General features: G+C 30.7%; 1 protein-coding gene across 1 annotated transcript in view; it reads right to left on the bottom strand.

Annotated features, from left to right (window-relative positions):
* Positions 1-3,817: 3,817 nt before the first annotated feature.
* LOC134684751 (condensin-2 complex subunit D3-L-like) overlaps positions 3,818-12,975 on the bottom strand; it is a 57,208-nt gene continuing 48,050 nt past the window's right edge. The window contains exons 40-46 of the mRNA XM_063544057.1: positions 11,733-11,970; positions 11,266-11,341; positions 10,817-10,834; positions 9,385-9,498; positions 7,957-8,029; positions 7,343-7,379; positions 3,818-5,118 (exon numbers count right to left, since the gene is read on the bottom strand). Coding sequence (XP_063400127.1) covers positions 4,966-5,118; positions 7,343-7,379; positions 7,957-8,029; positions 9,385-9,498; positions 10,817-10,834; positions 11,266-11,341; positions 11,733-11,970 — 709 coding nt within the window. The 3' untranslated portion in view covers positions 3,818-4,965. The remainder of the gene's footprint in view (positions 5,119-7,342; positions 7,380-7,956; positions 8,030-9,384; positions 9,499-10,816; positions 10,835-11,265; positions 11,342-11,732; positions 11,971-12,975) is intronic.

Here is a 12,975-nt window from a genome sequence, read left to right as displayed (position 1 = left end):
AATGGGAGAATTCTGATTTATGAATGAAGATTGAAGCATCTCCATCATACATGTATAACACTGAAAGGTTGTGAAGTTTATATGAACTTTTATTGTTTAACTGTAGAAATCCTATTATTTATTTGTAATTATTTCTACTGTATATTTATACTGTATATATACTATTTGTTTGTATAGCAACAGTATACTATTTGTATATTTTATAACCCATTTATCATGTGTTTTTCTAGCATTTCTGTTTGTTAAAATGAAATCATTGAATAACAGGGTATGTTTTTCGGATTCCGATGAAGTTTTAGTAAGAAAATATTGGATAAATCAACTACTGTTTAATCATTGAGGAGAATTCTAGTACTCACAATTTTTTTTCTTGCTGCAAAACAGGCAAAATAAGTTGCAACCATTTTATATTTGCTAACTCTGTACATTTTTGGACCACTATGATTTTTGGTTTGTATACCTGACCAGTCTACCCCTTAACTGTGGACTCCCATATGATGTATCTTTCTTTTGGTTGGGTTCAGGGCAAAAGTCCTATGGTAAAGGCTCGATGTATAGACCATGATATCCAGACTTCGTCACTACTTTGAGAGAACAAATACACAGTACATTGTTATGATTCTTTACATTTTATTAATTTATTTTTCAGACAATTGAATTGTTTTAACGGTTTAAACATACTCGGGAAATTCAAGTAACAAACTCGTACTATTTTATTAAAAACTTAAGGTAATAATATTGAAATTGGAGTTATCTTCCTTTGTTCACAATTGTATTTGAACAAGTTCCATGGTTAATAGGACTATTTTATCTTCTTTCTGGTACCATGACATGCTATGAGTGCATTATAATTCACTCAGATCCTAATCTTATCTACTTATCTTCTAACCACACATTTTGTTACATTTGTTTACTAATTTATTGTATGTATTATATCTGTTTTGTGAAAGATAACATGACTAGTTGCCTACAGAAGATGTAGGGCAAAGTATTCCATTCAAAATCATGTGATCATTTATATTGTGTTATAATAAACAAATAAACATTTACTGCTCTTATACAGTTGTTTATTTATAGATATTTAAGAGTTTTAACAGTAGTATGTTTCATTGCTAATTAAATTTCTTCTGTGTTTACTTCTACGCATAAACAGTTCAAGTCACATGACTGTAAATAGTTTTTGAAAGGTTTTCATTGTCCAGTGTCTATCTGTGGATCCAAACTTATAAAAGTTTGCATGAAAATTATGAAGCCACCAGTACGATCAGGATCCAGGACTACATAGAAAAATAAGATGTATGATTGCCAATGAAATAACTTTCTGACCAGAGTTCAAATGACCTAGAATTTAGCCACTATTGGTCATGGTAAAGTAATTCTGTTGATGATGTAAATGTAAGCTAACTGTATTTAAATTGTCCGGTCTTGTTAGTGCTCTCACAGTTCTTGTCAGATTTAAGAATGTATCATAGGTTGATTTCATCAATGTCTTGGACTAGTTTGAAAATCAGTGCCAATCATTCATCTTAATCAGAGCTATGCTCCTTGGAAACATTAATTACTGTGGATTAATTTATTTTTGTGGGTATCAATTTTTGTGGATAAAGGAAAACTTGCATGTTCGTGGATATTCAATTTCGTGGTTTTGCTGAAGTCTGCATACAGGCTTATAGATAATTTGTTATTGGTTCAAGATTTAATTTCATGGTTCATCTGTACCCACAAAAGCCACGAAAATTGGTATCCAACGAATAATAATGAATCCACAGTATATGGAAAGCTGCACTGTTGGTGCTATCATGAGTACAATACTTGCCAGATTTTCATTACCAGTACTGTTATATCATAGGTTTATATCAGCAATGTCTTGGATGATTTTGAAAATTCTTGGATCAAATTAGTCATGCCCCCTTGGAAATATTTATTATATTGAAAATTGCTTTGTTAGGGCTTTCATATGTTTTATGAAAGGTTTATATCAATGTCTAGGACAAATTTGAAAATTTACCTATTGTTTATAGTACCTAAGAAACAGTCTTAACAAGAAAAACAGCATTGACCAATGAATCAGGAAAATGAGGTGCAGGGCAGACATGTACACCTTTCACTATTCCATACAACACAACAGATATAGTTGTCTCATTGGTTATAGTATCTCAGAAGCAAGCTTAGCCAATGAATTTCAACTAGAGAAATGAGGTCAAGGTCATTTGAACACTGCTAGGTGGATATTTGATTTTGTACTTTGTGCAACATTTAAATTTATAGTATACCTATACCTACAAAAAATAGTATTTATTGTAACAATTAACAATTTATCCACAGTAGTTGAGCTATGACTTAAAGTATCCGGGACTGGACCATGAAAACTTAACCTTGATTACTGATCCATGAACTGAGGTCAAGGTCAGATGGACATGTAAAAATTGCCAGGATTCAAAACACAAAATAAATCGATCCTACTACTCAGGAACTGTATGGTTGAGAGAGCTTACAAGAGCAGAAAGACAGATATCCCGCTCTGCAATGCCCCTCAAACTGCATTTTGCAGGGGACAATCAAGTCCTGCAAATCTCTTTAAACCTTTTAATAATACTATTAGGTAAATTAACCTAAAAAAATGCACCATTTTCAGTGGTCATCAGGTTGCTGTTTCGGTGTGAGCAAAGGCTTAATGTTGAAAACAGTACTTTAACCTTTAATGGTTTATTTTTACAAATTGTGACTTGGACCGAGAGTTGTCTCATTGGCACGCATACCACATGTTCTTATATCTATTGTTTAACATTGAAATAAGTTCAAATTTGAGGCTTAATTTCACATTTACTTTTCAGCAGTATATTTTATACAGCATATGTAGTACTATAAAAAAGAAGATGTGGTATGATTGCAAATGAGACAACTATCCACAAAAGACCAAAATGACACAAACATTAACAATTGTAGGTCACTGTACAGCCTTCAACAATGAGCAAAGCCCATACCACATATAGTCAGCTATAAAAGGCCCTGATAAGACAATGTAAAACAATTCAAAACGAGAAAACTAACAGCCTCATTTATGTAAAAAAATGAAGATGATATCTTCGCCTTTGTGTCAATAGAACTTTTTTGCCCTGTTTTTCTGATGAGTTAGTCCAGAGGTACATTTTGAGTGCATCATGAACTTTGTATGCAACATTTATTATTATGATTTGGTCTAAATATCCACTAATCCTAATAGATATATTCTGGCCATTTTAACAGAGGTGATACATTTTACAAACTTTGAGTAAAACTAACATTTTACCCACTTGGACTGCAACTGTAAAATGAGGGTATATTGGATAGCAAAAGGCAAACCATGAACCCCTAAAAGTTGTTGCAAGGGTTTTTAACATGCAGAGAGATTAATCCTCTCAGTCCCAAAGCATCAGATAAAAAGTCTCCATTCTGACTGGACATGGCTACATATTTATATAACCCGCATTGCTCAAAGGTTGTCCCACTTTATCAAAAGTTTACCTGCCACTCTGAGGAAGATCAAAAATGACCATATGTCTATACCTCAGTCACAATATTGGTCAAACAACAATTGAGATGAAAGGTGGCAATTTCAGACCAAAATAGAACTTATATAAGATATTGATTAATATTCAGCTCTAACACCATGAGATATCTTAAAGTTTGCACAATTGTTCTGATTCCATAAATCAAGTATCTCCCATGACAGATACATATGTCTCATGTTCAGTAAATTTTGTCAACAAAAAAGAAAAAAACCAACACTTCCATACTTATTATTGGTTTTAATTTTATAAAACACTATAATATCACATTGGCTTTTTTTTGTATTTTTCACAATTTTTACATGATCATACATATTTTCTACGTAAATTTACAGGGTATTACAGATGAATAAAAACAATGTTTATACACAAAATTATATTATTTGAGTATATATATTGAGAATTAAAAATACCTTGGAAATTTCTCATTATCTCCAACTAAAAGATAAATAATTAACAAGCAAAAAACCTTCAAATGATGTAAATTCAGAAATTATTGCATGCATTTATTATTGTAATTTTGTCATTTACACAAAAATGCGATTTTTATTTTTGCAATTTTGAGAAAAGTCCTGTTTAATTCATGTAAACCATTTTAAAATGCAGGTTTAATTTATTGCGATAATAACCTTGTCGCATTTTTCGCAATAACAAAAACATCGCAATAATTTCTAAATTTACAGTAACGGTTCACTTTTTAGCAATGAAAACTAGGTACCTTAGTAGTATTAGTGTGAAACATGTAATCAATATATAGCAAAGAGATATGGTATAAATACAAATGAGACAATTATCTTCTAAAGACTAAAAGGATGATGATGTGAAAACCTTCACCACTACAAATATGGTTACATTTGTTTTTTTAAGCTGGCATGTATTTTTTTCTTCTTCATTAATTGGAATAAATACTGCATTTGAAGTTTTAGCAAAGTTAACCAGAAGTATGTAATCAGAAGTTTGATCCAACAGTGATACTTTAAGAAGTGATGTGATGGACTTTATTTATAGTCTACTTTTTGTTCAGAAAAAAATGTTAAAAATACATGCATTTTGTGATATTTATTTTATATCAGAAAATTTATTAGCATTCTGTTATTTCAATTCTGTGTATTTACAACAAAGGTAGTCTTATTTTAGTTTCAAACTTAAGAAACAAATCTTTAAATATATAGCACTGTATATACTTAAAAATAAGAAGATGTGGTATGGGTGCAATTGAGAAAACTTTCCATCCAAGTTACTATGTGTAAAAAGTAAACAATTATAGGTATTTTCACAAAAAAAAATAGTTTTCATTTCATTTTATCACATTAAGCATGCAATTAATCTTTTTTTAGCAGAATATATAATACATGATAAAAGCATGTTTTTTTGTATCTATACAGTATGCAGATTTAACTATTAAAACTCAATATATTCATGATTTACTCAAGCGAGCACTTCGTCTTGTTTTACTTCTTGGTTTTGTCTGTTGTTTATTTGTTTTTTCTGTGTTTTCTGCAGCCTCATTTTCATCACTGGGATCTTCATTTTCAGATGACTCTTTTTTGACAACACCTCTACTTGGAGCCTATTAAAAGAACCAGTTAAGAAAATATAAATTATTTCACTAGAAAAATAAATACTGATACAGAAAGAGGTCTTGTCCTTAACAATTTGTTTTTCATTGTTTTTTTTTTCTTTTTCTAAGCATCATTCTCTGCATGGTTATCTTACGTACATAGATAAAGGAAGATGTGGTGTGATGCCAATGAGACAACTCTCCATCCAAATAACAATTTAATACTTGCATTTCACTTACTGTCCATGTAAACCAATTCAAATTTATTTTGGTGAAGTTTTTGAAAAATGTTGGAACTGATGGTAGTCACCTTTCACAACTACCATTTGTGTATTTTCTATTGAATTGATAAGTGACCATGAGACAACATCTAAAACTTGATAAATGCAGAGAAAAACTTCAAATCTAAGTTTAAACAAGGAAATGATGTTACAATCAAAATTCACTAAAAGGTTTTCAATGAAAACAATTGTGTTTCACAAGAAATTCAAAATTGTACTTTAAAACAAGAGTGTTAATACTGAAAATGCTCATCTGTTTTTTGGATATAATTGAATATCTAATGGAAACCTTAGAGATAATATTACAATTATCAATAAGCAATTGATATGTGGTCAAATGAATCCTGTCAGATATACATGTACACCTTAGTAACTATTTTGAGAGACAAACACATTTTGAACTTTTCCATATAGTAACTGAGAAACTGAATTATAAGTGAAAGCTAAATTATTCATTCTAATATGACGTGCTTCTTTCGCTTTGTAAACAACACTGTGATAAAATTCTCGATATATCTATACTTAGCGCAGACTCCGTGGTGTACATAATAATGGCTGTTATAATATACTTCCCACGTAAATCCACATGTATTGAAACCTATTTGCAAACCCTTTGTCGATTTAATTGTTTTAAAAAATTGCAATTCAGAAAAGACAAAATCACTTTTATTCTTATTCGGATGCACAATAAAAAGAAGTAATGCATAAGAGCTCAGAGAAACCAACAAAATAAAAATTAAATAAAATTCCGCGAAAGTCTATTAATGTTTTTGGCGCATTGAAGTCATTTCAAAACATGACGTCATACAAATGAAAACTCTAGAGTTGAACGTTTTCTGTTACGTTAACTATTGATATGTCGTTTACAATTGTATTAAAATTGATTATCAAGGTAGGTTATGTTTGATTTTCTATTCTATTGCATTATTCGCATATGTACTGATTTCAGCAAGTCAACATGGCGGCTCATTGGTTACGAAATGTCAACTTTGGATTTGACGGTAGCTCACGGGAAAAAACATATAAATCAACATGACAATTGTTGGTTTTGAGAATGAAACATATTTTTTTTCAGCGGTTGTTCACGAAATAATCCGTGCAAGCTACGGATCTATTAAAATGATGAGCTTTATCTAACAGGGAGTAAAAAAGAACAGCCATACACACAGATTAACCCACCCTCGCTTCAGTTTTTTTAATGATCGTATTTGTCCTATTAGAATCGAAATAATTCATGGAAGCCATAGATTATTGGAAATTTACACATGGCCTGGGCCGTGATATTCGTTGATTTTATCCCTCGCTAACGCTCAGGATAAAATTCGAATATCACGGCCCAGGCCATGTGTAAATTTCCAATAATCTATGGCTTCCATGAATTATTTCTTAATTTTACCATAAAAAGAGGTCAAGGTCAGGTGAACCCTATCAGACCACACCTGACAATCATCTATAGTCCAAAAACTGTCAATCATTTGCTAAGAGTAATCAAATTTTAAGAGAAATTAACTTATAAGGTCAGGTGACTTCTATCAGATCAACATAAACAACCTTCAAAGTATAATCTATCCTTATGCTAGATATGACGTCTCTAGCTCTTATACCCTCTGCAATATTAACAGTTACTTGATGCCACTGCCACCACCAGATGAACATACTTGACATGCAGGATTTAAAATTGCCAATACAGAGATATGCCCAAACACAAACCTCATCAAATGTTGATGCCAAAGGATAAAAAAACTCAGGACAAATTAAAGGAGTATTTTTTTTTCATAGTTCTGTTTTAGGTCAGTTGATACATCTTTTGGTGCACAACCAGTATTTGTCTTACTCCCCCCCCCCCCCCTCACCAAATGAACCTTTTTAAGAGAAAACTATAATACCCAGGTCTAATATTCTAAATAAATAATGATAGTAGACTATCATGTATATCATACTATTGTACTTACAGGTGATTTGATATTCCATTTCCTGGGTCGTGGTAACCTATATATGAAAATAAATGAGTTTGTGAATTTAATATGTATATACCCCAGATCAGTAGTTTTTCCTGCTATTTAAAACGAATTATGATGCCACAATTTCCATTAAAAAGAATGCATTGTTCAAGTTCATATGACATACAAAAACATATGATCTGACCATATTATTCTATTGTATTTTATTCTGTTTCAGGACCTATCTTGAAAATTTCATGTTATTCTAATACTTTACTATGATTCATTTGGTCTTGTTAAATGTCACATGCAAATGAAGTTGGTGTCATACAGATTTTTATTTTGAACTACTTTCCCTATTTTAACTTCGGGTAGATTTTAATAAAGAAAATTGCAAACAAAATTATTTTGGGAATTAAAACACATCATTGCTTTTCTTAGATGATTTTTGATTTTCTTTATAGGTTTTATAAATTAAGTCATATAACTTGTAAATTCTACATATCTATGAATATGAAGACATTATACATCTTCTAACAGGATTTAATTTTATACCGTTTTGATTTTGAAAGTTATCACTGTATTAAAAAATGATTGAACTTATAAGTGTGAAACCCATTACTTACGGTTTATCTGGAGAGAACATGTAAACTGTATCTTTACTACCCTGTGCTACTTTTTGAGGTGTTCCAGGAGTGGCTGAAATATGTAGAAATAACATAACTTGCTAGCAATTGTAATAGCTTGTAAAAGTTGTTTAATACTTGCATTGCTTAGTCTATGTTCCTGTAAATTTCTTTTTACTTTATGTTGATGTAAATTGGAATTTTTTGGCTCAAACTGGTTTATTTCATTGGTAAACAAGAATATGTTTCCACTCCCTCTGTCTCAGTTCCATAATCAGTCAACTGCTTAATATACACTAAAACCTGCCTTAACAGTCACCTCATTTCAGTGGTCACTAGCCTCTAAATGCCTCTTTCAGCCTCTCTGTCTAGTGCACTGCAGTCAGCTTTCACTTAATCTTTCACGGGGCAGTAAGCTATCACTTAATCTTCTCATGAAATTTTTATTTCAACTTTTAAAATGGGTCATCTTCATATTTTTAAGAATCAAAATGCAATCATGACACAAAGATATATGTGTGTTCAGTATTGAGGTCAAAATGAAAATCAGAACCTCGTTTGGAACTGAGGACGTGCAAAAGGTGATGAATTTGAGAATTCATTGTGTTCCATTCCTTTCAGTTTCCATCAATAACCCTATCATCAACTATCTTTTTCAAAAATATTAACTATTTCAAATGTTTCTTCATATTAAAAGTGCTGGAATCAGCCATTGTTTATTACTCTGTTGGCAAGAACAATAACTCTACTGATTGAAAACACTTAAATAATTTTTATGGTTTCAGCCATTATGTAAAATCTGAATCAGATTTTTTTTCAGAACTATTTAAAAGATCACCTCACTTCAGCGGTGATGCTTGATACTTTACAAGAGCAACTGTTTAATACAGGTTTATACAGGTTTGACTGTATATGTCAAATTAGGGTTTGACCCAGATTTTGTCAAAACCCTAATATGGAATATATATTAAACATTTCTCTTCAGATTGAACATATGTAATAAGTTAATGTAATCACAAACTATCTACACCCAAAATTTTAACCAAATACACAAAAATAATGCCCCTCAACTATTAAGGCGGGGCATAACACGAGAAAACAGTTTGTTATCAAGCGCTTGTTCATCTTCCTAGTTCTTAAGCTTGTTCAATAAGTATAACTGATTAGCTGATATGTCATACAATACAATAGTCTAAAGTGTGATTACTTCCCTTGAGGAAGATGACAGAGAGGAATTAATTATTAAATTATAATTAGTAAGTTTTTGATTTCATGCCTGTTACAGGGATGAAGATAATGAAAATCTTCTGTGTAGCATATATTAAAACCATAAATCATAAAAGTTCAGGAAACCCGAAACAAGTACCAAGAAGAAGAAACAATGTGTATTCAACTGTTATGTTGAAACCGAGAAAGTAAAAGCCTTACCATTTTCATCTGAAGCATCACCGAATACTCTGATAGGCATACAGGTTGGGATTGGTGATGGTGGTATGAGTGTTACATTTTGATCAGCATGGAAAGTTATGTTGTTCAATACGCCTAAAATAAATAACATTTGACTTTGAAATTCAATGAAGTTGTCACCGATTGAGAAAGTCTCCATGCAGAGTTTACTTATTAAGGTTTGCGGTAAATAATAATCACAGACTCACTTGTAAACTTATTTATTTTGTTGTTTGTCAAGTTATTGGAAATTGCACAAATCTTTATCATAAAGCATTTGAGGTGGTACCTAACACTTTAACTAAAATTAATTTGGCTCGTTTAATTTTCTTAAAATTTTGACAAAGTAATTACTTTGACCCTTTGTCACAAATATAATTTGAACCAACCGTTAAATCAGAAAAATTACACTGGATATATAGCAGTTTGACAAACACTTATTTTGATCATTGAGAAGCTTAATATTCCTTTATGAACACAACTTCATTAAAACATTCTGCTGATTTTACAGAGTTACCTCCCTGTAGTGTTAGATACCACCTTAAGAAAAATAATTTACTTCATTTTACATAGAAAACAGGATGATTGCCAATATAATACAATGCTTGTTAAAAACTGGGTAAAATTATTTGACAAAGGCATGACACACAAATATGTATGTATTTGCAGTGAATTCAAATAAATTATCTGCTAAATGTAAATTAATAGACAACTTTGGTAAAAATATACCCCATTTATCACATTGTCGATAAAATTGAAAACAATGACAGCCAATACTAAAATGAGTGTTTTTTACAAAGATGCAAGCGGAACAGAAAGGTAGTAAAATAAATAATATGTCTACACACAATAATCTTGAATATTCACTTAAAATACATATTAGTCTGATAAATGTTCTATACAAATAATATGTTGTTAATGGTCCACTATATACTTATTCTAATCTACAAAGTGTGAATATAAAGTAAGCTACAAATGTATGCAAGCATAACAGATATATTTTCTAAACCCGGATGTTTCTGTTTTATATTTCTAATTATGCTTGTAAAGATTTTTAGACATGACTTCAATAAAGGGTAAAATAATATAAATTTCTATATTTTGATTGAAATTAATCCAATATTATTAAAGAACATGTGAGTTTTCTTAGTTTTCTGGTTTTGTTTTCACAAATATTCAACGTTTTATTTTAAAAGCTTGTGTGATTTTGTTGACAGAAAAGAAATCAATTATAAAAATTGAAGAAAATTGAAGAAAAAATAACAGTAAAAGCAGGAACTAAAAAGCAAATAAAAATGATGTTGGTAAAAATAAATTATGCAAATGGTACAATTTGCTTGTAAAATAAAATTAATTCTAAATAATGTCCATGTATGCAGCAGTTCTAATCTATACATGCAATCACAAAAATTACCGTCATCATGATAAAAGGCTGTAAAGAGAAATATCATAAAGCTAGAAAATAATTAACAAGTAATTTCATAAATCTCCTGTTTTTAATTTGAAAATCTGTCATATCATCGTAGAACAAAAGTGCCTTTACACTTTGCATACATATATATAGTTTCAAGATGTAAAGAAAATAGTCAAATTATAAAACAGGATAATTGCTTCTTTATTTTAACTCTGATGAATAATTGTCTCACAGGAAATCATACCTTGTCTCCTTATTTTAAATCAAATAAAGGAAGCTAGGGGCTAGCTAGCTCTTCAGAATTCAACGTACCTGAAATCAATTACTATAAGCCAATTTAAAAATAATGCTTTTTTAACATTGAGGCAAATATGTTGAAATAACAGAAATACCATGATTTATTTCAGGACATTTCAGCCATTGATGCAAGGATTGAACTAAATATTTACCTGAGGGTGTGCTTATCGCCCTGTTACCTCTGAGGGCCCTGGGAGGGGTGGCTTTGTCCTTTACCCCTTCTGCAAACTGTATTAAATAAAAACAATTATGAAATATGCAATTAGAGAGTTCACTTCTTTATATAACAAAAGAAGTTCACAAGCTTAAAGATATAAATATTAAACAGCGTATAATAATTGATTGTTCATTACTTAATATCCATTGGCAAATAAAAGTTCCCTTACATACAAAGATGTACATAACATATTGTAAGATCTCAATACAATCAATGTTTGTTATATAAAAGCAGTGAAAAACACAATGACAAGAAAATGGAATGTATTTTGAAACCTAGTAAGAGTTTCCTACACATTTTAACAGAACACATTCTTTTATTATATTGTGTTTATCATAATCAAACATTAAAATTGTTATGCGTAGTTTTGATTTTGCAAAACATTATTGCAGATGAGCCTACCCTGACTCCAAGATGTGGACTCTCATCTTCTTCTTCATCATCATGACTCTTTTTCTTTTCTTTCAAAATAGATTTGCGTTTGGAACTTTTCTTCAGAGCTGGTGATTCGAAGGTCAGTGCCTCAGCTGATGCTGGTTCTTCTGTGGAACTCTTTGATAGACTGTCATGAATATTCTGAGCTCTCTCGAATGCCTTCCTAGCAGAATTAAGGATTGCTAATGTAGAAAGCGAGGCTTCCCTGTAATATGTAATGTTAGTAAAACATCAAAGTGAAAACAGTGCTGAAAGATGTCAAAATTTACTGTCAATTTGCAAGTTTATATAATTTTTAAACATTTCTGAAGGTAATACACATTTTACTACTTAAGTAGTTTGTTAACTGTTCCACATTTTTATAAAATACATTATAGGCATTTAACTTTTTTTTACCTGGCTTCAATACAGGTTATATTTGAATTAATTGATTTTTGGTGTTTCAGCAAAATAAGTGTTTCAGAGGTTTGTACATCTTTTCAGAGTTCAATCTAGAGAGCACCTTGGTTGGATTTCTGAATTTTCTCTGAATATGAACATGTTAGCTGGAGAAGTATGGTGTAGAATAAACATATATAGGTCTTTGAAAATTTTCAGTCAACAACTAGGTGATGAAATAAACTTTAAAAGGTGAACTATCATTGCATTACCTGATAGAAGGTTGTAAAGGGAGAGGAGGGGTTTGTGCAGTGGGGAATTGGAAACCAGATAGCAATGTCCAGATGAACAAAACATTTTTTTAATTAGAAAAAAGCTTAAAGCTGCCTTTAAGGTGATTGAATAAACAAACATAAAAGAATATTGTATCTCCTAAACAATGCATTTAAACCTACCACTGATAACAAACATAGAAATTAATACACCTGAAAGTGAACCTACAGGACTACAAGGTTGTTTGTGATTGACAGTTTCATTGACATGAAGCAATTTGAAATCTATAGGACATGACCATTTTTTTTTTAATGCAATTTACTACTGGTTCTAAAATCATATCAAAACTGAACTCCATTATGCATAAATCTTCTATATTGAACTTGCTAGTAAATTTGACATCAACTTGTGAAAATGGTGAAATTAATTTTGTTAATATGGATTACACTTAATACATGTATCAATAAAAAAAAAATTGAGAAAATTTTTTATCCAGTTTGAGTGATGAATATTTTTTCTATAAATATCTCTAATTCTAAATCTTTCGATACAAATAAGA

The sequence above is a fragment of the Mytilus trossulus genome, chromosome 9, assembly GCF_036588685.1.
Source record: "Mytilus trossulus isolate FHL-02 chromosome 9, PNRI_Mtr1.1.1.hap1, whole genome shotgun sequence".
In the NCBI taxonomy this organism is placed as follows: Eukaryota; Metazoa; Mollusca; class Bivalvia; order Mytilida; family Mytilidae; genus Mytilus; species Mytilus trossulus.
This window is presented reverse-complemented; position numbering and strand designations above follow the sequence as displayed.